This window comes from Ursus arctos, unplaced genomic scaffold, assembly GCF_023065955.2.
Source record: "Ursus arctos isolate Adak ecotype North America unplaced genomic scaffold, UrsArc2.0 scaffold_7, whole genome shotgun sequence".
In the NCBI taxonomy this organism is placed as follows: domain Eukaryota; kingdom Metazoa; phylum Chordata; class Mammalia; order Carnivora; family Ursidae; genus Ursus; species Ursus arctos.
Window position 1 is genome coordinate 7,057,281 of NW_026623089.1, and position 27,367 is coordinate 7,084,647.

Sequence of the window (27,367 nt, forward strand, 5' to 3'; positions counted from 1 at the left end):
AAGCAGTTTCCCTTTCAGTCTCCCCGTCCGGCAGAATTACATTTGCCGTGGGGAAGAGGGATGCAGAACCTTGTAGAAGAACGATCTTTGAGTAACTGAAATGAAATGTACGCTCAAGGAAGAGCAGACCCAGAATGCAGTTAATAACCATTCTTTCTTTCTATTATACTTTTATTTTACGTCCCCCAGGCTCTTTTGTCACCTCCTGAAGATACGGATTCACAAGACGGTACGTTGAAATCTTTTTAGGAAAGCAGTTGTTGTCACTGCTCCACTTTGTCTGGAATTTTAAAACCTATATCCTTAGGGTCTGAATGTTTGGGGAGATTTCCGTTTTTATGTTTTGATCTTTCTCCAGAAAGGCCAATTACAACATGTAATTAAGTATTTCCAGACTTCTAAGTAAAAGAATCCAGTCTCTTTCTCTCTCAAGAGCTGGAGGAGACAGAGTAGAATCTAAAGGGCTACAGCCCACATTTTAAAATCCCCTGAAAACAGACTACCGCCTCGGATTTGGGAAGATACATCCCTCGCTGGGAATGGCTCCCACGGAATCCAGAACGCTCTTCTAGTAGGTGTCATCCTAGGCGGTTCTGTCGCTCCTAAGACACTCTAACAGCACCAAGCTCTGTAAGCTCCAGATGGTTAGGTTGACTCAGGCTGAGGAGTCTGTTCAAACAAGATCTGTTCTTACTTGAAAGGTGCCTTTGGGGGACTAACACTCGGTGTTGTGCTCGACTGATACTCCTCTCTCTTGATACTCAACATACGCTCCTTGAAATCAACAGAAACATTTTAGTGAATTGTGTTCTTGGATTTCCCCCGAAACCAGCCTTACCAAAACTCTGCATGCAGATGAGTTCTCGTGACCTTTAAGCCTCCTGAGAGCAGCCTGAATGAGAACACCGAGGCGAGACCTTTCTGGGGGCACAGACACACATGAAAACAACGGTACCATGATTAAATAAGTCTTTATTGTCACATTGAACTGCTTTGTCAGATATACATTGTAGGTTTCAGTATGGCATAAAAATAAAGATATTTTCCTGAATGTCAAAATCTGAACAGAGAAGATGGCAATGGCACTTAAAAAAAAAAAAAAAAATTCACACTGGGGCTGAAGCTGCTAAAGGGGAGCTGATAAAAACCGGAACATGTTTGCAGGTAAAGTGGTCTGCGACGTTTCAAATCCAATGGCAGTGGCGTAAGGCCAACGAAACCATGAGAGCAGGAACACACAGACTCTACGGCGTGGCTCTCTGAAGAATGGCAGTTTTAGTATTTCATGTTTCCGTCTACACTGGGTAATTCTGTATTGGAACTGAAGCTCAGGGAGTAAACTTCTCTCCAACAAAATGCAACTACTTTTTTGGAACCTGGATTTGAAGCCTCTCGGACACCTTCCTTATTCTCACAGGTTCTAGCTAGTTCAAAGGAAAGGCAGTTATGTCCCAAAGCGTTAACTTCGTGGGCTGACCTCATCACGTACGGTGGGTCTTGTCATTTCCAAACCAGGAGCCTAACGTGCTCACGAACGTCTTTAGTGGTTTCACACATTCTGGGCAAAACTAGAAAACAAGCAGTCATTAAATAAAAATATAAGTGCATCTCAACAGAAAGTCTCTACACATTCCGCAACTATCCTCCAAATGGCAATTAAAAAAAAAATAAGTATGGTTATTCAGATTTAAAATGAATCTTTATTCACCAAGATTCCCAAACAGTTTATTAAATGTCTTTTCCTCCACAAAGAAAACTAACACTAGGATTTGTCAGAAGAGCTAAATGAATTATATCCCTTATGTATGAACTCGGCTAAATCCACTGTGTCTGGAATCCGTTCATCATAGAACTCAGGTCTGGAGCATAACTCGTTTGTTATCCACTGCTGTGTGTCCTTCATCTTTAAGACTCCAGAACAGAGACCATAAATGTGGCTAGTGCAACGCAGCAGTCACTGTAATTCCCCAAAAGAAAAATAAGTAATTTATTTCATGACATACTTATTTGGATGATTACTTACTGGTGATTAGTATTTCTACATTTTTTTTTAAAGGCAACCATTTTAAGTGACAATATGTATCAGGCTAGTAGAAAAAAGTTGAAACAAAGCCCTCTCTTTTGATCTCACAAAGTCATGCAGACAAGAGAAGGTACATCCCATTTGTTCCAATCAGGCTTCTTGGAATTACCAAAATTTCGTTCTGGCAAAGATGAATTTGGCTCGTCATAGAAAGAAGGTTCTTTGAAGGCTGCTGCTAAACTCGTTTCCCTTTGAAAAAGTAAATTTCAAGGCATGATAGTGCAAGAGGTAAGTTTTTGATTTATAGAACATTTATAGACTAATTGTGCTTAGTCTCTAACTTCCAATTTATTTTAAAGAACAGAAACTACGTTGATAAGTTTCACTTTGCCTAAATTACCAGTACATCCATGAATCGCACCAGAATTAGGACAATCTGATTATCTTAATGATCTGTCGTGAAATCTGCACACTGTGTCTGCAGGTGAGAACCGGCGGATGTGAGGCTCCTACCAGCTCTGTGCCCAAGGACCCTCCTGTTGGGTGGCCAGGGGTCTGAAAACGCAGTTCTCCCCCCAGATTAAGTCCTCAAAAAACTCTCTCAATAAGCAATTAAGAAAAACAGTGCTAGGTGGAGAGTTTCTTTGTTTAGCTAAATCTGGGAGGTCTGAGTGTTCCTGGAGCCCCCGTCGGGATGTGTCATGGGTCGAGAATCCCTCGAATGGGAGTATTCACTACTAGAGGGTTCTGTGGGGTCAATCAAATTTTCATAATCACTGTCATCTGATTCCTCAACGCTGTCTCCAGCTGCTCTTTGGGAAGGAGGAAGGTCTGTGCCACTTCCAGGATATTTCAGTCCGGCACTGGTGGAAGCATAATTGGAAGAACCCACGGCTTGAGGTCGAGGCATAAAGACACTAGTTTCCATGCGCGAATGGCTCAAAGTACTTTCTTGATTGTTTGGGTGAAAATCAGAATAAGGGGGAGGAGGATCAGAGGCCTCTGCATCTCCAAGCGTACTTCTACCTTCGCCTGCAAGCCCAGAATAGGGCATCCGAGGGCTGAATGCTGGCCCCAAATTTTCACTTGGCACCTGTCTGTTGATCAGCGCCTGCTGCAATCCTGGACAAAAACAGAAAGAAAATCATAACGCTTTCTCTATTTGCACAGCTTTGCATCTCACTGCATTAAGCGGTCAACCTGAGTGTTCTGGAAAAATGACAAAAAGAAGTGAAACTGATGACGGACTCAATTTGAATTATCTTACATTTGCATAGTACTTCATAACTTACAAATCCTGTTGCTGTACATCAATCCATTTAAGCCCCAGAAAACCTTCTGAAGTATTATTGTCATCATCAATACCACTGCTTCCAAATTATTAGGCAGAGACACCAGAGTTCAGAAAGGTGAAGTGACTTCACTAAAGGAGCGGCTGGATGTGGGGCCCTGGTACTTAGATGCAGGTCTTTTAACTGCAGGTCCCTGTGCCATTTCCCTCCCCTGTTGCTCACTGTGCTCTCAGACTGTGGGGACGGAGGATGAGACACATGGTCCTCACCACCCCTGGCACTCAGCTGAACGTGAGTCTCCTCCTTGACAGGCTTTGCATCAAAAAGCATCTTTCTTTACAACTATCGGTCACAATACACTCATACGCCATTTTCTCCTTAAAAGTTCTAAAGCACTGTGTTAGGTAGCCAATTTTCCAGGTTCTGGACCATAAATATAGCACTTTTTTTCTTCCTGTCTTTTTTTTTAATGTAAGCTCTACACCCAGTGTGGGCCTCAAACTCACAACCCTGAGATCAGAGCTTCACGCTCCACCAACTGTGCCAGCCAGGCTCCCAACACAGCGTATTTTTATGCCTGCTCTGGAACAGTCCAGGGCCTATCTGGACTCATATCTTTGAGTCTCTAGCCTTGAAAAATACTGGTACAAAACTGAGAAAAGAACAAGGAAAATAAAATCACCCATAATTCTATTACCCAGATAACACCATCAGACTTTTGGTGAAAAGAGCACAAGATTTATGCCGGCCCCTCCCCCCTTTTCTGAATTCCAGGTTCATTATCCAGCCCTGTGTATGTGTGTGTCTGTGTATTTTAAACACAGCTGAGATCATATGTTTATGCCATTTTATATCCTACTGTTTTCACTTAAGATTATATACTGGGCATTATCCCACGTCATTAAAAATTCACTTCAATGGCTGTACAATATTCCACCATACAGAAATGCCATAATTTATTCAACTATTCTACTGCTATTTATTCTACTCCTCCAATTGGCTGTTTCTCGACTTTAGAATTATAAAGTTGTGATTAATATTCTTGTACATAAATCCCTGTCTGCATTTCTGATTGTTTCTCAAAAAATATAACACTAAACATGAATTAGATATCATCTACTCAGAAATATAAATTACATGTTAATTGGTTTGCAAATATTCTTATTAAACTAGGAAAGGTTATAAATTTAATGTACAAATGTTAAATCTGGTGGTGGAAGAGCAAACATGTCTGTTCCCATGCTAGAATCAAGGTTCTTGGGCCTCATTCTCATTCAACCAGCCGGTTCCTTAGCTCAATTGTATCCATTCATCCACAGCTACCAAAAACCAGACATTTAAAGCCTTTGTTGTGACCCTGACTATGAATCAACTATGAAGTGAAAAGAATATTAGGAAGCTCCTTTATGCGGCTATGTGATGAACACAGGACGCGGTCCCTGCACGCTAGGTTTGCTGGGGTTAACTCAGTAAGAAACATCACAGCCGCTGTAAATAGATCCCAGTAGTCAACTCAGCCACAAGTCTGCAGCAATCACTTCTCGGGATTTACTCTAAGTGCCTTCAGCCTTTCTACAGTTAATCTTCTTTTTCTTCTAGTTTCAGATACTTGAAAGGGTACCATGAGAAACAGTACTTCTCTTCTGGAAGTACAAGTGAATGCTCTTTCACAAACAGCCTCACGTGGGGCTTGACGACTGTAGAAGGATTCCTGTGATTCTTCATATGGTTTGATGTTTGAAACAAGACGTTTCCCTGATATTGAACGGTGAAATTAATAGGAAACTCACTTCTTTCTTGCTCCTTTTCATTTTTCCTCTGAGTGATTTGTCTTCTTAATTTGTTCACTTCTGCCTGACAAGATTCAACAACTCGCTCACTCTTTTCTACATCTGCACACACTGCCTGAGGGAAAAATGACAATAAGACCGATCAGTTCCAAATCCAAGCACAGGGCATTCCATGAAGATAGCACGGACTGCAACCCTAGGAAGAGCCCAGATGCTTTATCGAGTTAAAAAGCAGACCCATGAGGTAGAACAAAATCGTGAAGGTCCAAGGGACCAGTATTGTTGTTCACTGACTCGCTTTCTTAATTTTGTGAAGATGATTATCTATTTAGCCCGTAAATTCTTGAAAAGTTAGGGTAAGTTGGGAAAGATTTAATTTTTTCCCTCAATTATTCTTTTTTATTAAACTAAAAATGGGATTTTTGATACCAGTCTAGCACACAAAGGATGAACAAAAGACAAGAATGGGATGCTTTCATATTCAATTTATAACCAACAATCAAAAATCAGATGTCACAAATAGATTTATTTAACAGAAAATATCTGTAATTAGGGGGAGTGGAAAGAAAGTAAGTTTCAAAGTCGAAACTCAATAAAGACAGCTAGTGAGACTGCGTCTCTGCCACCTGACCATCCACATCGGGGCGCTCTGCGTGAGACTGGTGTTTGCAGAGCAGGCCTAATTCAATCGGCACTGAAATGCAGAACAGCCGCTTTGAAGTCCGCTAGACAGTGCTGATGGTCTGAAAAGAGCATGGTCATGAACTTAGGACAAAAAGCTGTTTTTCACTGCACGTTCCTTCCATAGCAAAAATCCCAGAAACTGCTGGAAAGTAGGCCAGTCACCAGTGAGCCTGTTTCAAGCTCCCTATACCACCAGGTGGGCCGCGAGCTGACTGCGGAACGCGGACACTGGAAACTGCCTGTTGCAGGCTTTCTTCTTTAGCCCCAGGCGATCCCTCTGCTTTCTTCTTTTTCAGCAGCTGCCTACATTCCTTTCTCTATTCCTTGGGGCTTCTTCCTCAAAGCTAGACTCTCTCCAGGCCTGGGAGAGCTTCTTCAGACCTATCACCCTCCTTCTTGTTCTCAAAGCCTCCTTTGTTCTTAGGGTTTAGGGCAAACGACTCCTAAGAACACACTGGGGATGATGAAAAGATCGTGGGAAAGTACTGTTAGCACCTCGCTCACTAAGTGGCTTGTAGGAGATGTTTCCATAAATATTTGTTGCATGAATGACTAGGAATGAACAGGCTCCAGTGAGAGCCTCCCACTCGATGGAGGTAGCTGGGGGCAAAGCGAGTGACCCAGGGCAAAGGAGCAGAGCTGTACCAATTATGGGTGCTCTCTGATGCAGGCTCAACTTTGAGTGTACTGATGGCGACAGCTGTGGTCTCAGCAATCCTTTAACCTCAGAACAGATTTCCCGAAAGAAAACACTGTTCTAAATGGGGTCACGAGTATTCAGAATAGTAATATTAATGCTGTAGTTCAGACTCTCTACTTTCGGCACATAATGAGACAGCCTTCTGTAGGCCGGCATGAGTAACCGCCCTGCACATCTGAGATTATTTTGGGAAAGCACATTCTGACTTTTGGACTATGATTCATTTGTCAGTTGGGAGGTTATTAAAAATTAAAGTAGAATTAAAAGCACTTGGGCATTATAAAACAGACAAAAACTAGTAAATGAATCAGTTACCTGCACTTTCTCCTGAAGTGCATTATAAACCTGATAAATCGCCCTGATGTCTTTCATGACTCCATCCTTGTCAAAAAAGTCAGTACTGGAAGAGAGGAAAAAGAGGTCACAAAATTATTATAACTGCTATGGACCCGAAAGGCATTTTCCTATCATTTCCACCTCAATCTATTACATAAACACTGCAACTCCAAGGGACTGTCTCAGCAACAATGCCCACGCTACTGGAATTACAGGAGGAAAAAAAAAAAAGAACCCATGTTACCAAGACAACTTAAAAAATAATAAAAGGCTATACATTTTTCAGTGGCCATATTTAGCTTTTGGAACCTCAGAAATATATATACTCTGTCCAAACTTTTATATCAAAAAAAAAAAAACTGTAGCAAACGTTAAAAAAAAATTATTGGTAAAAATAAACTCTCTTCTCGATCAGCATAAAATTCTGACATACAGTGGTGGTGGTCTAGAGGACGACCTGACTGTGGTCTTCAGTTTCATTCACAACACACTTGATTTCACATGTCTCCATAAATCTTCACGAAAGACAGGAAGACATTTTGATTTTACTTTCAACTCACCCATGCTCTTTGATAACTTTGGCATAACTCTGAGAAGTATTTGGCACTGAAGACACTTTATACTCCTGCTGGCTGGTATTGCCTAGATTGGGGATAGCAAGGGAAATCCTTTGATTATACCTGTGGGAGGATCAAGAGAGACCATGTTAAGGCGCTGCTCTTCCCGAACTGCGGGTCTTGGCAGTAGGAGCTGGGGACTCTGCACTGCTGACCTAACAGGTCTCACGGCGCACCTACTTGCACGGACAACCCAGGGATGCCTGCGTTAGTAGAAGCCCGACTGTAAACTCATTGGCAGCAGAGGTCTTGCCCCCAAAGCAACCGGCGGAGTGCTGAGGAGATCGTAAGAGCTCAGGAAATACCTGCTGATCTATTAATTAATGAAACCTTGCAAATGGCTATTTAACAATTTGTTTTTGTTGATGCCAATGTAATATAGTTTACAAGTGAATTTCCAGAAGGAAACCTTTCTGTTATTTACAGATAGATATCATAATCATATTTTGGGGGTTGGTTTGTTTGTTTGGTTGGTTTTTTTTTTTTTGCTTTCACGAGTTCACAATGCAAAACCCTCATTAACCAGTAGGTGGATCAATTTGACAATTTTGTCTTTGAAATTGGTTTTAAAATTATAGACTTCCAGAGCAGAACTGTATTTCTACATAATGGATTACGGAGAAGCAAATGATGATTTCCAGCTGTTTATTCCTGTAAGAATTTATGCATAATTAACATATCTTCCTAATGCTTCTTGATTCAAAAACAATTTTAATTTATACAACTGACAGGAAAATACCTTCTCTCAAAGAAAACTAGCTGAAAGAGAATTATAAAAGCTTCTCTTTAAAGATGCTATAAAATGCACATTTTCAAAGTCATAAATCCCAAGTACATGCACCAACATCTTTACTATTCATTTGAAGATGGTGGGAACGCTTTCTTTACCTTCGATTTGGTCGAAAGAGAACGTATTCTAAAGCATGAGTGGAATTGTTGGCGGTGGAGATGAAGCTAAAGAGAAGGAAGACGAGGTCGGGCACCCCAAGGATGCGGGTGAGCTGCTTGTGGATAACCTGCTCTCTGTACGACATCTGCTGCTGTGTGTTTCGCCGGAATCTGTACCATCCAATAACTTTCTGCAGTAAAAACAGAAGGAAAAAAGGACGAAAAATTGCATGAAATCTTACAAATTGAATTCTGAATGTACCCATACAAACACTTGTACACACGTTCGTAGCAGCTTGACATGCAACAGCTCAGAACTAAAAACAACCCAATTGTTTATCAACAGGTGAATGAATAAACAAACCAAATTCCTAAAAGAAAACACAGGCAGTAATCTTTGACATTAGCCGTAGAAACATTTTTCTAGATACGTCTCCTTTGGCAAGGGAAACAAAAGCAAAAATAAACTACTGGGACTACATCAAAATAAAAAGCTTGGGCTCCTGGGTGGCTCAGTCAGTTAAGCGTCTGCCTTCGGCTCAGGTCATGATCCCAGGGTCCTGGGATCGAGTCCCTCGTCGGGCTCCCTGCTCAGAGGGGAGTCTGCTTCTCTCTCTGCCCCCCCCACCCCCACGCATGCTCATTCTCTCTCTTTCCCAAAACAAACAAACAAAAAATGAAATAAAAAGCTGCACAGCAAAGGAAATAAAACTAAAATACAACTTATTATATGGGAGAAGATATTTACAAATGATGTATCCAATAAGAGGTTAGTATCCAAAATACATAAAGAACTCATACAATTCAACACTAAAAAACCAAATAATACAATTAAAAAATGGGCACAGCACATGAATAGATATTTTTCCAAAGAAGACATACAGATGGTAACAGACACAAGGGAAGAGGATCAAGATCACCGATCATCAGGGAAATGCAAGTCAAAACCACAGTGAGTGACCACTTCACACCTGTCAGAGTAGCTAGAAAACAAAAAAACAAAAACACAACAAAAACACAAGAAACAAGTGTTGGCGAGGACGTGGAGAAAAAGAACCCTTGTGCGCCACTGGTGGGAATGCAGACTGGTCCAGCCACTCTGGAAGACAGTGTGGAGGTTCCTCAGAAAATTAAAAACAGAATTACCACATGATCTAGTAATTCCAGTACTAGGTATTTACCCAAAGAGTACAAGAGCTCTAATCTGAAAAGATACACGCACACCTATTGTCTATTGCACCATTATCTACAACAGACAAAGTATGGAAGCAGACCATATGTCCGTCAAAGGGTGAATGGATAAAGAAGTGGCAGAGATATAGAAAATGGAATATTACTCAGCCACAAAAAAGAATGAAATCTTACCATCTGCAACAACACGGATGGACCTAGAGGATTTAATGCTAAGTGAAAGAAATCCGTCAGAGAAAGACAAATACCACATGATTTTACTCGTATGTGGAATTTGAGTAACAAAGAAAGAGATAAAAAAAAAACCATACTCTTAAATACAGAGAACATACTGGTGATTGCCAAAGGGGGGGTGAAGGGGAGATGGGTGAAACAGGTGAAGAAAATTAAGAGTATACTTATCATGATGAGCACTGAGGAATGTACTGAATTGCTGAATCATACTGTACACCTGGAGCTAATGTAACACTGTATGTTAATTATACTTGAACAGGATATATTTTTTTAAAAAAAGACAAGGGCACAAGGAGACTTGCAAGGATATGTTCATTATCTTATTATGCTGATGGTTTCATGGGTATATGAATATTTCAAAACTTATCAAAGTATATACTGTAAGTATGTGCAGTTCACTGTACCTCAATTATACCTCGATACAATGATTTAAGAAGTTTAGCTTCATCAGCTCTAACCATAGGATAACTAAACTGCCTACGTGAATTAGACTGATAGGCTCTCTGGAAGAGTATCTCTTATAATGTGATCTGCTAGACATCCGGGAGCTTCCCAAGATGCTCCTGGGCCCACCCAAACCTGCAGAATTAGAACGTCCAAGGGTAGAACCAGGAATCTGAATTTAAGATAAGTTCCTTGAGCTTTTTTTTTGTGCACACTAAAGTTTGAAAATCTCTGTTGTAGAGACTTTCAGAGGAATAATCTTCATATAATTCACACTTGTGACACCTACAATTCTATCTTGTAGAGTTAACAAGCTAGTTGCAAGACTACCAAGAAACTACCTCATTGATGCTAAAAAGCCCATTTCAGACAATTCCCATGATGAAAAACTGTGGACATCTTTCCCTATAACCTTATTTCTGCTGAGGTTTCATAGACCACTTTTCATACTTTCCTCTCTATCTCAACTAGACATTCACTTAATACTTTTTGGAGCCCAAGCAATCGTCCCCAATACTGGGCATGCTTGTCACTCTCACACTGTGTGCCTTTTGGCCTTACAATGGTATCAAGGTGGCAGTTACATTTATCATCATCTGAAGTAGATGATGCTTCCAGAAGGCAGAAACTCCCCTCTCACTTGCTTTTTTGGCCTTAGCCTAAAACCTGAGGCTTGTGCAAACTTTGTAAACACAAGATGGATTCTGCCAGGGCAGTAATTCTGCACGTTGCAGTAGACGACCAAGTTGTTCCTACTGGGGGATTCTCATATCAAAAACATGAGCCTTGGGACGCCTGGGTGGTCAGTCTGTTGAGTCCAACTCTTGATCTCAGCTCAGGTCTTGATCTCAGGGTTGTGAGATCGAGCCCCATGTTGGGCTCCACACTGGCTGTGGAGCCTACTTAAAAAAGACAAAAAACAAAACATTAGCCTCTATCTTAAGTCTACCATTAAAAAAAAAAAATGCTTGAGCAATGCTGTGGAGTGTCTATATTTGAGAGCCACATGCTCTCCAGATAACAACTTACGGCGGGTATACTACAGATCAAAACAGCAAATCCAATTTTATTTTTTTATTATTTTTTACTTTTTAAGATTTTATTTGTGTACTTGAGAGAGAGAGAGAGAGAGAGAAAGCAAGTGCATAAGTGGAGGGGGGCAGCAGAAGGGGAGAGAGAATTTCAAGCGTGGGGCTCAATCCCACAACCCTGAGATCGTGACCTGAACAGAAATCAAGGGTCAGATGCTCATTGACTGAGCCACCCAGGCGCCCCAATTTTTTTTTTTTTTTTAATAAGCTCAACGCCCAACGTGGGGCTTGAACTCACAACCCAGAGATCAAGAGTCATACATTCTACTGAGTCAGCCAGGCACCCCCTGGCAAATCCGATTTTTAAACCCCCAAATTAATTTAGAAATGTGTCCTTATCTACTGCTAAAAAAACTACCTGGTAGAGTCCTTTTCTTTTTTTCAACTTATTTTCAATTAGAAAACACGGTTACAAACAAATTTCTCACATAAAGTTTCCCTTTATCAGCAGCACCTCCCCACTCCCCTTCCCAAAGTAAACACTTTTAAGTTTGGTTGCCTTCCTTCCAGATCTTTTTCTGTACATCTAAATACTCATTCAGATTTTTGTTTTTACATAAAATAGGCTCAAATTACAACACTACTCTTTTCATGTAACACAACTTTGAGATCTTTCTAGGTCATTATCCGAGAACTTCTCTCATTTTTTTAATGGCTGCCTCATATCCCACAGTATAGAGGTGCCAGCACAACCTACTTGACTATTCCCACTGGTGGACATTTAAGTTGCTTTCAAAACCCTCACTACTGGGGCGCCTGGGTGGCTCAGTCGTTAAGCATCTGCCTCTGGCTCAGGGCGTGATCCCAGAGCTCTGGGATCGAGCCCCGCATCAGGCTCCTCCCTTGGGAGCCTGCTTCTTCCTCTCCCACTCCCCCTGCCTGTGTTCCCTCTCTCGCTGGCTGGCTCTCTCTGTCAAATAAATAAATAAAATCTTAAAAAAAAAACAAAACTCCCTATTAAGTAAAGACGCAAGAAACATCCTTGTATGCTGGGTTCAGAGGCCAGGCTGCTGGGTTTAAGCTTGGGCTCCACCATTACTCACTAGGGACCTTCAGCAATTTACTCACCCTTGTTGCCTCAATTGTAAAATGGGGATGGTAAGAATAGCAATTTACCTCCAGTTCCAACTAGGTGCTTAGAACATGGCCTGGCGCAGAGTTAAACTATTCATTAACACCAGCCTTTCATATCATGCAAATGTTTACTTGGGCCAGATTCCTAAAGGTGGAACCGCATATTTAAACTTCTGTTACTGCAGGGCGCCTGGCTGGCTCAGTAGGTGGAGCGTGTAAATCTTGATCTCGGGGATAGGAAGTTCGAGCCCCGCGGTAGGCGTAGAGATTACTTTAAAATTAATAATAATAATAATAACAATAAAGAAAATTTAAAAATAGAATTCTATTATTGTAAAACTCTTCTTAAACGTTTGTTATCAATTTACATTCCCGCCAACTACAGCTTCCCCATTGCCCACAGTGGTATTACCAAAGCTGGGTATTAGCAATCCTTTTACCCTTTCGCTAATCTGATGGGCAAAAACATAAGTATGATGCTGTTTCAATTTGCATTTCCTGATTGAAGATAAACATCTTTTCATTTATTTCTTGGCCACTTGGGGATTTCTTTTTCTTTTGTGAATTTCCTGTTCATATTCTTTATTCATTTTTGCCACTTTAAATTTTTTCATCTATTTAAAAAAAATACTTCAGGGCACCTGAGTGGCACAATCGGTTAAGTGTCTGAGTCTTGGTTTCAGCTCAGGTCATGATCTCAGGGTAGTGGGAATGAGCCTGAGTCCGGCTCCGCGCTCCATGTGGAGTCTGCTTAAGATTCTCTCTTCCCCCTCTCTCTGCCCCTCCCGCTCATGCTGTCTTTTTCTCTCTCTCTCTCAAATAAAATCTCTCGAATAACAACAAAAAAGAATACTCCTGCTACTTTTAACGTGTAGTGAGTGCTCTAGAAAACTGTGCTCTGTGGGGCGCCTGGGTGGCGCAGTCGTTAAGTGTCTGCCTTCGGCTCAGGGCGTGATCCCGGTGTTCTGGGATCGAGCCCCACATCAGGCTCCTCCGCTATGAGCCTGCTTCTTCCTCTCCCACTCCCCCTGCTTGTGTTCCCTCTCTCGCTGACTCTCTCTCTCTGTCAAATTAATAAATAAAATCTAAAAAACAAACAAACAAACAAAAACTGTGCTCTGATGAGAATTTTCATGGAATAAATTTGTTTTAGAAAGTATAATAAAAGTTCGTTGTCTCAAATATGAAAATAAATGGAATGAGGAGATAGGTTGGTGGCTGGGGCAGGAAGGACAGACTCCCAAGAGATTCCAGAATATATGCTCCTAAGCAAGTCACTGGAAACAAGAGGGCTGGACCCCGATGCCTGGGGCTGCTCTAAGTCCCTTTCCCAGGTGGGCGGCAAGGGGGTCAGACTCTACAGTGACCGAGCACCTCCTGAGGCATCATCATCCACAAAGCCGTCTGTCCTTTCTTCCAGCCTTCCCAGTCTTCCTTTCATCTTACCTGCTTTTCTTTCTGCTTTTCCAACTGACGGTGCTACTGAGGCAGCCCGCAGAACAGAAAGGCTGACGACTGACTGCACTTTTACTCCTGATGCCCTTCTTCAAACAGCTCGGGGACCAAGTCCCACGGTACTGATTCTTTTTTTCCACGAGTAATATTTTAAAAGCTTTTTCACAATACACGCTTCTAAACAAAGGCATTTTGTTTTCTATGTGACAAACTGAAACCTTTTATTAATAATTTTTTTTCCTCAAGGGATGGTTTAATAACGAATCTATTCTCCTGGAATTAATCTTTCAAGGTAAAAAAGTAAAACCCACACATGGTACAACAGAGTAAATTATAAATGAGATCATCAGACAATGCTGCAGCAATAAAACTGGTTCATTTTCAATTCTATTCAGACTTGCTTACCATACATGATCAGAACGTCATATGCATATGTTGACAGAAATAATAAACACATAACCTTTTGGGAAAATATCTATGTTTGACATTAATTGAACTTGAAATGGTAACATTTCCACAGACATTTAATTATGACTTACATTTTTTAGAAATATTTTTCCTCGTTATAAAATTAATGCACATATATAAGATACTTGCAAAATTATTTTTTAAATTACAAAACAGGGGCGCTTGGGTGGCTCAGTCAGTTAAGTGTCTGCCTTCGGCTCAGGTCATGATCCCAGGGTCCTGGGATCGAGACCCTTGTCAGGCTTCCTGCTTAGCGGGGAGTCTGCTCCCCCTCTGCCCCCTGCCCCATGCTCTCTCTCTCCCCCAAATAAATAAAATCTTTAAAAAAATAAAAATAAAAATAAAAAAATAATAAATTACAAAAGAGAAAAATAGAACCACCCAGATTCAACTAATTTTTAACTCTCTAGAGTACACTTCTTGTTTTTCCTTCTGATTTTTATATAATGGAATCATACTATAAATATCTAAATTTTTTTCTATTGATAGGTTATAAACATTGTCTCACATCTGCAACTTGCCCTTAAAACCTACTTAAGTCAACAGAACTCTCGTACATTAATATGAAATCATATGGTTTCATTTTACTTTCCTTTCTGGTTTTAAGTTTAGGTGATAAGATGAAGAGTGATTTCCAAATCAGACTGGGCAACAAATAGAACATACCTTTCTCCGATCTTTAAGAATCCTGTCCAAACTCTCTTCATTAACTTTGCTTGCATAGTCATAAAAACTGTTTTTTATTTCAAAGAGAAAATATATTTTATTAAAATTGCATGGTATTTTGACATGAATACACTTAGCCTCACACATCTATGGGTCATTGGATTCTAAAAGTTGGTAATCAAGATATAAAGATATAATTGCTTATCTTCAACAGATAACCAGAGAAATCAATCTCAATGCTTTACTGATGATATAAGGTATCTTTTGCATCAAAGAATACTCAAGAGACTGCTACATTCAAAAGGTATTACTTCCACATGTGGGAGGTACTGATGGCAAGTAATCAGAAAATGTGTGGTTTCCAATGGCTGTGACATCTTTTCCTTGTTTCTAAGTATCAGTTATTTGTGGGGGGAGAAAAAGATACAGGAGCTCATTTTCTAAGAAATGAAGAAGGGAAATGAACATCTGTTGAATGCTTAAGAGGCCTGGCTGCATGCTTTCTCATCTTATTTCATTTCATTCTTGCCTCAATGCTGGTAAGTAGGTATTAGTGCAGCCCAACATGTCTCAAGTTTTATTTCCATCTTTGTAGATAAAGATGCTTAGGCTAAGTGACTTGCCCCAAACCATACAGATGGTAGATGGAAGAGCTGGGATTTGAAGCCAGGTCTGTCCCTCAAACAGACCTACCTGACCCGGATCCCATGGTGAGCAGGCACAATGATGTGTGTGGGCTTTCCTACCACTGACTGTGCTTTTAGGAATGCCATCCTTGGGGCGCCCGGGGTGGCTCAGACGGTTAAGCGTCTGCCTTTGGCTCAGGTCATGATGCCAGGGTCCTGGGATCGAGTTCCGCACGGGGCAGCAGGGACCCTGCTTCTCCCTCTCCTTCTGCCCCTCCTTCCTCTCGTTCTTTCTCTCTCTCTCAAATAAATAAAATCTTAAAAAAAAAAAAAAGGAATGCCATCCTTCCTCCCTCCTCCCACCACCTTTAAGCCCAGGCCTTATGAAGCAGTAAGAATTTCAAGAAATAGTAAAAAAAAGAAAAACAAAAAAAAACAAAAAAAACAAGCCACTGAACTGGGAATCAGGAGATACCAGCCCCAGCTCAGCTCTGCTTCTCACCGTATGATCTTGGGCAAGTCACTTAACCTATGTGGTCTCCACTTCCCTTTTCACAGAAGAAAGAGTATGGAATAGACACATGATTTCTAAGGTTTCTTTTAGCTCTGAGAATTATAGGTGTATGATTTAAACTTAGTTAAATCCTTCTGGGACAACTTTACTGACAGTGTTGTAAGGAATTCCTCAGAAGGGCAAGGCAGGGCACACCTAGAAGAGCTTCGCAGAGTCAGGGCCAAGTAGGACACTTGCGTGGACCAAACACAGCCAATGTGTGGACCAGGGCCTGAATCATTTCATTTGCTCTGAGATTCTTCTCAAATGAACTGCTCGTCTTGTTTTCCACTCCTCTTTCAGTTATGTGTAAATCTAAAAGTGATGAGGATCTTGGCTGCTTTCAGACTTTGTCCATAGGTAACCATCTTGCATGAAGACAATCCTTTAAAATCATCAATGGATAGGGGTGTGTGTGTGTGTGTGTGTGTGTGTGTGTGTGGCGGGGTTGGGGGGCCCCAGGAGTTCTTGGGTGCAAGGGCCTGGTGTTTGGGCCCACTGAGAACGGGACAGGGGTCAGGGTGAAAGCAGCAACAGCTAGGCACCAGGGGTTGGCACGTGTTAAAGAAGGGAGTGCTGACCAAGAACGCTGAATCCTACTAGTGTGGGGAAGCTTGGGGAAGGGAAGTACTGGCTTCTGGGAAGGTAGAACATGCCCTCAGGGGGGTTTAAGATAGAGCTGAAATCATCATACCAGCCAGCAGGTAGAGAGCTCTGGGGCGGAGAGAGCAGGCAGAGGCCTGCATATTGTCTGGGAAGAAGTTTGGTGGATGGAGGATACTGGCCCTTGTCTCTCTCACCCTCCACATGTCTGCCTTTTGCTCCCTCCCTTCTGAATGTAGCTCCTTCCATTTCTTTCTCTTGCTGTCCTTTAGTTGGTCTTAGTATGCAACTGGTGTATGCTAACTTACATACACACAAAAAGAAAAAGTTCTATATTCCCCTTCCTTACATTTTAAAGTTGAACACTGAACATTTTTTATTCTTCTTAAAAACACCCATTCAATTCTTTTATCTAGCTATGATTCCTGGTTAACGTCTTGCTCTGTGGCTGAAAAGCCCTTGCTTGGGAGGCTGCTGGGATAGGCTTCCACTGTAAACCACGGAGGCCACGATTTTATACCATCCCCTCCCCTTTCTCGAACCTAACACACATTGGGCACTCAAGAAACAAGTGAATTTGGATGCCCTCGGGTACATCTGTGACTTTATAGCCACAATCAGCTACAAGCCTAAATTCACTAGTACTTAATTAATCTTTTAATAAGGACTAAAAGTGACAAAGAAGGCTGCTTACCTAAAAAGTTTTGAACACGGCTGATGATTATGGATTTCTGTAATTAGAAAGAAGGAACACAGCTTAGTTAATCATGTAAGACACAGGCGAGTATGAAAGAGCTCCCTTGTTTGTTTACTGAAGCCCCAAACAATAAAGACAGTCCCTCTCCCAAAAAGGTGCTGTGTGTACACTGGTGAGAGCAGTGTGTCTTCTCAGCACTGACACTCAGGACAAAGTAAACCAGAGAACACGCTCTGTTTCCATTTGCCCCCGTCTGATGAGTACACATCAGAAAGCTTATATTCAGGAACACGCAGCCACTGTGTGCCCTCATGCAATCTCATCTAGCTAAACAAAGCGTAAGAGAAAAAAGTAACCGCTAACTGCAAGCGTTCGATCAAAGTGGACAAGCAGTGTGAGGGCAGCCTGGGGAGAGGAAGGCCTAACCACCCTACCATCAATAACCCACTAATGGCTCAGGACAAATTGGGCCAGGTGTTTTGAAGGGGAAGGGAGGAGGAAGCTCTGGAGGCCTGTTAACCCTTTCAAAGATGGGCAGCACCAAGGGACACGGTCCTTCATAAGGCAGATCCTAAAGGCTTCTAGAAAGATTGCTGTGATTAACCAGAGTGACCAATTCCTTCAAGCTCATCAGGGGGCTTAGGATCTGTTTGCTTTCTAAGACCATGAGACTAATTAACCACTCGATCCTATTAATAACATTCTTCTGGACAGAAACTCATCACCTGTTGTTTAAAAAGCCACAGCCGCAGAGTTCCAGGCTGCAATTTTAACGCAATTAAAACGAAACCACGACCCTGGAGGCCATGGGACTCTGCCCATTAGCTTCTGTACTGATGTCAGTGCTGCCAAAACACACACACAGATGCAATCCTTCCGCTGGAAAGACGAGTTCATTGCCTGGCACGGCTGTTGACACAGTGATGCAAATAAGAAAACCTCATGCAGAAACTGTTCCTTCTTTTACCACCAGCAATAATACAGTACGCCATCCTACCTGATTTCTGCGACACTATTAGTAAAACGATTAGAATGTGGAACGTTTGTAGCAAAAACTTTACAGAAGGTTTAGGGTAAAGAACGAGAAGCTTACCTTCTACTTTAAAGGAACGAATATTTTAAGAAAACCCCTAGAGTTGATCTGAACCCCAAATACACACTGCTGTCATCAACTGCCCCAGCAGACTTCTGTCATGATTTACAACTGGGATTAAATAAGCATACTAAAGATATGCCTTAGATATCATGTGGCATTTGCTTAAGCAAGTTGAACCTTTCGCTATATGACTTTTTGCAGCGCCTGAACACCCCATGGAGAAAACAGGGTGAAGGCCTCAAACGTGATCTAGCTGCAGACTGGAATGAAGCTGGCTGGCACACTGGCTGATAGACAGACCTCGGGAAACAGGCAGGAACAGGGCAGCCTCGCCTGGGATTCTAGAGTTTGCCATGCCTCTAGAGCTCATCCACACGGTAAATTCCCCTTCGTGTATATATAGCCTCTCTGCACCCATTTCCTCAGAATTCCTCCCCCACCCCCACCCCCCACCCCGACTACCGGCTGTTCTCACTGATCTTCCTACCTCTGCTTTTCCTCCTGGTGGAGACTCAACAGTTCCACTACTCCCTCCTCCATCCTTTCCAGTAACTGCAGTGGCATCAGCTAATTAACTAAGGAAGCTCTTCAGTGACTGTCTGCTCCCTCCCCTTCTAGAACTAAGGGTGGACAGCTCTGCTTAAAGTGAGTCAGCCCAGCTTTTAAAATGAATATGAAAGCAACACTTCGTGATCAGAATGTAGCATTCTATATGAAGTCCTGACTGTACAGAGTAAAAGTGTCTGTGCGTGGATTCAGACATTTGCAACAAATAACAACTTTAGTCAATTCCTTTTATTTAAAACATCTTATTCTGGAGATTAGGCTATGCCGGAAAGTTTCTCTCTTTTTTTTTTTTTTTTTAAAGATTTTATTTATTTATTTGACAGAGATAGAGACAGCCAGTGAGAAAGGGAACGCAAGCAGGGGGAGTGGGAGAGGAAGAAGCAGGCTCATAGCGGAGGAGCCTGATGTGGGACTCGATCCCATAACGCCGGGATCACACCCTGAGCCGAAGGCAGATGCTTAACCGCTGTGCCACCCAGGCGCCCCCAGAAAGTTTCTTGATACCACTGGTCTGGAATACTACTCATGGCACTTTACTTAACGTTTGGCCTTTCAACCCAGGTTTAGAGTCCCTGTCTCCATTTCTAACATATATTTATTTTTAAAAGGAAACTATTATAACGATAACAATACATTTAAGATAATACCAGCAAACACTATGCCCATGAGAACCCCAATTGTTGCACACGATGAACTGAATAGAGCTAATAAATTAAACGTTGTGCAGAGATGGTCATCATGGCACTGCATTAACTGGGACTCTATCGACTGGTACTTCTCTCTATCTACAATACCATGGAAACATATCTAGCAAGAACCAGAAAGTTCACGAACCAGATACAGTGCATGAAGCTGTACAATCTAAATTATCTGCCATTCTATTTCTTTAAAAATAAATAAATAAATAGCCAGACTATTCATCAGAACTGCTATTTTATGGTCACGCCAGGTAAAAGAGCTCTTTTTTGCACAGTTTGGTGTCAGTTAACTATGTTTGGAATTTTATTATACCAAACTAGTTTTGAAAATCCAAGTGCAAACAATAAAACTACACCCATGTTCAATGAAACCAAATTCTCTATTTTAGGATTTTAAAGAGTTAAGCAAAACAAAAACAAAACCTCAGTGAAAGAAGAGCTGTATCCAGAATATCAAGTCTTTATTTAACAAGTCAGTATTGCGAGGAGTGGGTTTTATTGTCTGGGTCCTTTAGGAAATGAACTGTTTCTTGTTTTCCCCCAATGCTAACCCCACCTCAATCCTCATCCTGGCCTCTCAACCCATGCACCAGAAGGCTGTCAGAATTAGAAGGCTTGAAATTGATCATGTGGCCCCAACATAACCTAACCTTCCAGCAATATTTCAAACCAGAAACCACTCACCTTCACACATTCTGTATTTTTATCACATAGAAACAGGCCAGATTCCCTGTATATCTCGTGCACTCCTTGTTCTGTGTTCCCCTGAATGCGCCGCCCACTGACCCTAAGTTCACCTCCTTCCTGACACCTTTACTCTCTACTGCTTTCACCCACTAGCAGGTTTTTTTTTCCAACTGATGGGATTTTCTCTTTTCCTTTCTTACAGCACTCATCTTGTATGGTCGTCTGGGACTTCTGGGCACTTGTCTTATCCTCCCCACACTCCGGAAGACAGGGATGCATCTGGGTATTCCTCTCATTGCCTGACACATGCCTCACACACGGATGGTCAGTAAGGGGTGGTGGCTTAAGTGAAATGTCCCTTGCTGTGTTCTGAGTATCAGGATATGCTGTTTCGTGACACGCTCAAGGTGCAGCTGAAAGGAGTCTGATCCCTATATATCAAAAAGAGACTGATCCAAAGAGAAAAAAAAAGAGAGAGAGAGAGAGAGACTGATCCAAAGACAGTGAGCAGGTCTATAAATACTCTTTCGTCTTCCCCAGCTATCACCCAAAACTGACTGACTGGCTTGTTCTTCAGAAGGCTGTGTAGATTTAGCAAATAGCTCATATAAACAAGTGTGAACATCTTCGCCAGGCTCCTCCAGGAAGGACCAGCCCAAAAGATCCTTGCATTACAGTATGTGGTGACGTTGACAATGGGGAATAGCCCAATATGCAAACTAGGGGTTCACTGTGGTTTTGAAGAGACTATCAAGAGAAATAGCTCACAGCAATTCACTAAAAGACCAGTTGGTGGATAAGAAGAGCTTTACGGACCACCTAAACTTACAGCCGTGCACTGCAAGTTCACACGGACTTATAAAACATTTCATAGCAGCTATCAGCCCAAATGATTTGCATTGAGATTTAGCTGCTTTTTATGTACTCTTTTTATCTTTCAGATTAAAACCAGTTAAGGGCAAAAGAACAAAACAAACAGCATTGATACAGAAACAGTATTTCAGTGATAAACTCACCAATTACTTGCAGAAATTCTGTGTTGCTGATTTGTGAGTCACTGATGCTAAAGGTTTCCTCTTGTCTTACCTCTCCCAGCAGAAATCCTTCCTAAAAGTAATAGAAGAAAACAGTTGCAGACTAAAAATAAAGATGATTTTTTGCTGGAATTAAGAGGAATTGAGGGCATTATAATTTTAATAATTTTAACAATAATCCAAATAAGCTTGCCATAAAAACTACTATTCTATAAACCGACAAGACTAAAGCAATCTGAGATGTATCTATTAACTAGATTGTTTGAAAAAAGGATTCCATACACGATGAAATATTTTAATCCCTTCAAAAAAACCCTGTTTTTTTTGAAACAAAAATAAGTAGAGTGAATTCATTTCCTAAATCCTACTGAGTGTAATAACCAATACTGAAAAAGCTCAGGAAGCAGAAATATTCCAAGGTTGTTTTCTTGAAACAGCACACAATCTATTTCATTGTTTTAAAAGCACTGTTAATGATAGAAGGATAAAGAAGGTAACGCAATGCACAACAAACTGCTCTTTTACAGGGCGTGGGAAATGAGGATTTCAGCAAATAAATCACTCACTCCCATGAACGTTCTTCCTTAATAAATGCCGAGGTTAGTTTCTTTACACCTTTGGAGAACCTAGGCCATAAATCCTGGATTACACAGCACATAACCTACTGTGGGAGCACTTGCTGTCATGTCGAGCACAAGCACAGTTGGAGAACATTATGTGCCTCAGTAACTTCCCTATAGAGGGTGAGCTAACAGGCTGCCCTGCAATCTTCCTTCCGGGATAACCACATGGCTTGCTCCTTCCCTCCATTTGGCTCTTTACTCTAACAGCACCTTATCAGAGAGGCCTTCCCTGGCCAATGTAACAGAAACGAGGCGTGCCAGACACTCTGTCCCCTACGTTTTCTTCTGTCTTCTCCCGGTCGGCCATAGTACATCCTCACATTAACAAATGCCTACACCTACTAAAATGTAAGCTCCATGAGAGCAGAGACTTTGTCCTTGTTCACAGCTGTATCTCAGCAAGTAGCACAGTGCCCAACACATCGGAGGTGCTCAATACACACTGGCTGAGGATATCTGCGGAAACACTGACCTTGTACTTCATACCCTTCTATTCCAGGCTGACCCTTCAAATCAATTAAAGGGATTTCCTAGTTTAAAAACATGCCCAGTTGGAATCTATAGGGGTGAAGAGGGAGAGACAGATGCTTTACAGCATAGCTTTTGTATTGGATTAGGGGAGGGAGTGTCCTAAGTTCCCAAATCATCATGTATAGGGCTTTTCTCAAACTGAGTAATACACAAATCCCCTTAAAAAAATCCTCTCAAACCTGAAGGAATATCTATGACTACTAGTTTGAGAAACAGTGACTAAAGAAGCTTGTTTTAGCCTATGCAAGTCTTTCAGTTATGAATTCTCACTACCAAAGAGAAGCTTTCTCTTTGTAACAAGTTAATAAAAATTAAAGTGAAAGCAATTTTTTAAAAATTCCTACCGAACTTTACACTTCAAGAACATATCTCCAGATCGCTAATGTTCCACGGTCTAGGGTTGCCAAATTTAGGAAATAAAAATATAGGATACTGTTAAATTTGAATTTCAGATAAACAACATTTTTTATGTAATGTTTAGGATATAGTTACACTAAAAATTATTTCCTATTTATCTGAAATTCAATTTAACTGAGTCCCCTGTATTTTATCTGGCAACTCTATCATAGTCCTCAGTTTGAAAAAGTCAACTGTGACAGCAAGACATTCTAAAGCTAAGTATAAAAGAATGCTTCTTATCTGCTGGTCTGGATTACCCAAGCCACTGTTACTTTATAGCAGGAGGAGGCAAACTATGGTGTGTGGGCTAAATCTGGCCTCATGCCTGTTAGTGTACAGCCCACAAGCTAAGAATAGTTTCTACTTTTAAATGGTTGAAAAAAATAGGTATATTTCATGACATGTGAAAATCATATGAAATTCAAATTCAGAGTCCATAAAGTTTTATTGGAAACTGTCACCCTAATTAATTTATTGTCTATGGTTGCTTTCTCTGTACAACACCAGAACTGAGTAGTTGCTACATAAACCACATGGCTCACAAAGTCTAAAATATTTACTTATCTGGAAAAAGCTTGCTAGCCCCAGCTCTACAGAATGAGTGGTTTTAAACTAATTTCTTGCCTGGAAAAAAACAAGAATGTGCTACAAAAGCAAATTTTGGTTCCTCAACTTAAAAATACATAAAATTGACATTATTGCACATATATAATTGTGGCAAGGCTAACATAACCAGCTATGGTCATATAAAATACACTTGCAAACTACTGTCATGGTGAAAATTTCCACAAAGTCTAGCACCATGACTGGCACAGCACAGATATTAAAGGAATAGCTCTTGAATTAAGTTAATAACAATCTAAGTAACGTAGCCATCTCCCTGCCATTTGTAGAAAAACTATCCGCTTTTCAACAGGTAGCTACTTATTCTTACAATAACCTTGCCTTTTACATAAACTGTGATATTAGTAGGTACTCCAAGAACTAGAGATGTTAAAAAGCATTATTGAAACCGTATTTAGTACCTCCATGGACACTAGGAGTATCACAAATCACCAATATATGGAACTGCATTACATTAGTAAATAGCCAGCTGTAGTATCAAAGGCCTTAGCGCCAGAGACATCTGCTAACTCTGGAAAAACCCACGTTGTGTGTATTCCTATCATTAATCTCTACCATCAACACTATACAGACGAAAAGTAGAATAAAGCCATCCCATTTACTAACAGAATCACCTCTATGACATCAGTTTTTATTAATGGAAGCTAGACTTGCAGACATCAAGCCAAATCCAGTTCCTTATTCTACAGTGTATCATTTTGCTTTGTAATGATAACCTCAAAACCCCCACACTTATTAAATGAATTTGAATAACTCACTATTAACATCTCTTAAAATCATCTCTCAATTTGGACAGATTACATATGTACTTAAAGATAAAAATTATCTAGTTTCACAAAGAAATTTCCACCTAGCCGAATGACATTACAATTCGTAAAATAAAGACATTGAAACAGACAAGCTCTGCTCCCTCTGAGCTCCGAAGCCTATGCATTTCCGATCACTCATACGTAGGCCTGTCATTTCCCTATTTCACTGTGACTAGCGCTGTGGTTTTAGAACATTCGCCCAGGAACTAAATATGCAACTTCAAAGCAAGCCGACCCTACACCTAACACTCCTGTTTACATTCTCCATTTTCCATCGAGGCGAAGAAAACACACGAACGTTTCTAACAAGTATGAATAGTGACAGCCATGGTTTCCCTCCTTGCACCCCACGACAACCTGTGAGACCGGCGGGCGGGGCTGGGTGCCTCGGCTCCCAGACTAAAGCTCGGTCTCTCCGCTCTTTGCCGACCCCGGGAGCCCCTCGCAAGTCTAGAAGCCTGACTCTCAGGGAGGGGCAGGCGCTTGGTTTCCACTAAGCGACTCCTGACACTGCCGGCGGCCAACCGAGACAGCTTTGCTAAAAGGGAGACGGCTGTCCTGAGAGAGCCAGGAGGCGGCAGGCACTGAGTGAGGGGGCCCATCCCGGGGGCGAAGGAGCCCTGGGTAGCAGGAGCTCGCCGGGGGCGGGAGCCGCCCGGGTCACCAACCCCTCGGGCCGGCCCGGGAGCCTGGGGGGCGAGCTGCGAGTGTTCCCGGCACGGCCACTGGCACCGGCCCGGGACGAAGGCTGGAGGCTCCAGCGGCCGCGGCGGGGGGCCCGGCACCTACGTGGTCCGCGTTGCTGTTGGCGCTGTGGAAACACACAGCGCTGAAGGTGTAGCCCGAAATGGAAGCCGCCATGATGGAAATCTCCAACTCCCCCATCATGCCCCGCGGAGGGAAAACAGCCTTCCGGGCGACCCCGCGCCTTGGCATCCTGGGAAATGAAGTCTTCCACGGGTGAGGCCAGGGGGTCGGAGCGCCTGCAAGCGAAGGCTGAGAAATGCAGATTTGCACGATCCGATCGGAACCGACCCCGGGGACCTGTCCTCTGCGTGGGTCTTGCGCCCAGCACACCTCAGACACTGCCTCTTCTGTATAGCCCTTGATAGTTCCCCCAAATAGTCTTTTCTCTTTACAAATGAAATTCTTACTGATAAAAGCCAATATTGCCGTGCTCAAGGATGAAAGGAGGGCTATGATTCAAGCAACCATATGGTTTGGGTTTGACATAGAAGTAACATGCTGTGATTTCCATTTTCATATGACCACTCTGGCTGTAGTGTCGAGACTACAACGTGGGGGAGGGTAACGGGGGAAAGGGTGGTTCTCCAATAACCCGCAGGGGGGAGGACAAAGGTGGCTTGCGGGTGGTTGGAAGGGCAATGGTGGTAAGCTGTGGAGGTGGTAAGAAGCGATTTGATTCTGGGTACAAAAGAACACAAATTAAGGGGCGCCTGGGTGGCTCAGCCGTTAGGTGTCTGCCTTAGGCTCAGGTCGTGATCCCAGGGTGCTGGGATGGAGCCCCGCATTGGGCTCCCTCTCACACTCCCCTTGCTTGTGTTCCGTGTCTGTCTCCCTCTGTCAAATAAATAAATAAAATCTTTAAACACACACAAAAGAACACGAATTTAATGAAAAATCATGGAAAGAAGATAACAACAACAAGATAACAGTGAAAATAAAATATAACAAATTTAGGAAAAGAAACTCAGGGATCATTATTCTTCAATTTGTTCAATCTTTCAAATTCAAAACTGGACTCCTGATCTCCCACAAGACTCCTTCTACCACACTCTTTCCAAGTTCAGCAAACAGAACTGTTTTCTAACAGTTGCAGAGGCCAAAAACCTTGGAATCATTATTGACACGCCCCCTTTGATCCGTCAGCACATTCTTAAAAATATATTAAGAATCTTACAACTCACCACTAGCACACCTATCACCTATCATGGTGGTCCAAGCCATCAGCTCTCTCCTAGATCATTATAACAGTCTCTAACTCAAGAAGCCTGAACTGGGGGCAATATTACCCCTCAGGGGACATTTGGCAGTCTGGAGACATTTTTAGATGTCACAACTGGGGGGAGGGTACCATGGTAATTCAGTGGTTAGAGGACAAGGAGGCTGCTCAACATCCTACAAAACATAGGCGAGCCCCTCCCCTCCATGTCAATGTTGAGAAACCCTGTATGACAGCTTCTATCTTTAACCCCTTTCTTGCCAAATCTATTCTCAACATAGCAACTAAACTGGTCATGGTAAAACTTAAATTTAAAATTTAAACCATGTTGCTTCTTGGTCTAACCCCAAACCTTGTAATGACCTGGCTCCTATTACTTGTCTGACTTCCTTTCCTGCTGCTGGCCCCTTTGTTCACTCTGCTTCAGCTACACTAGTCTTTCTGCTTCCTGGATATCCCTATCTCATCCTACCTCAGGGCCTTTGCACTTGCTGTTCCCTTTACCTAGAGTGCTCTTCTCACAGATAGTTGCAAGATATCCTCCTTTATCTCTGCTCTAGATGCCGTGGCGTGTCACCCATACCCACCCTTGTGGGACTGATAGACTTATTATTCTAGCCACTCAGCAGGAAGTCGGCTTCTCCCTCTCCCACTCCCCCTGCTTGTGTTCCCTCTCTCGCTACCTCTCTCTCTGTCAAATAATTAAATAAAATCTTTAAAAAAATGTAGATGGATAAAGGCCCACCTCCTTCCCTTCAACTTGGGGCAATTCCAAAGGGTCACCCCAGCTCCAGAGTGCTCTGTGGGGGAAAGGGGTGCTAGCTGAGGTGCTGTTATAATGGTACCCCAGCCCAACCACTTCCTCCACCCAGCTCTGTCTCTTTCCCTTCCCCCACAGGTGGTA

General features: G+C 42.1%; 1 protein-coding gene across 1 annotated transcript; it reads right to left on the reverse strand.

Moving 5' to 3' along the window:
• Nucleotides 1-954: 954 nt before the first annotated feature.
• On the reverse strand, nucleotides 955-25,477 carry ABRAXAS2 (abraxas 2, BRISC complex subunit). Its single transcript, XM_026494354.4, has 9 exons — nucleotides 25,290-25,477; nucleotides 21,497-21,587; nucleotides 17,430-17,466; nucleotides 14,954-15,020; nucleotides 8,331-8,521; nucleotides 7,386-7,505; nucleotides 6,805-6,889; nucleotides 5,106-5,220; nucleotides 955-3,145 (listed from the first exon to the last, which is right to left on the reverse strand). The coding sequence occupies exons 1-9, from the start codon at nucleotides 25,434-25,436 to the stop codon at nucleotides 2,676-2,678; spliced, it is 1,323 nt and encodes a 440-aa protein (XP_026350139.2). The 5' UTR covers nucleotides 25,437-25,477; the 3' UTR covers nucleotides 955-2,675.
• Between the last annotated feature and the right edge of the window lie 1,890 nt (nucleotides 25,478-27,367).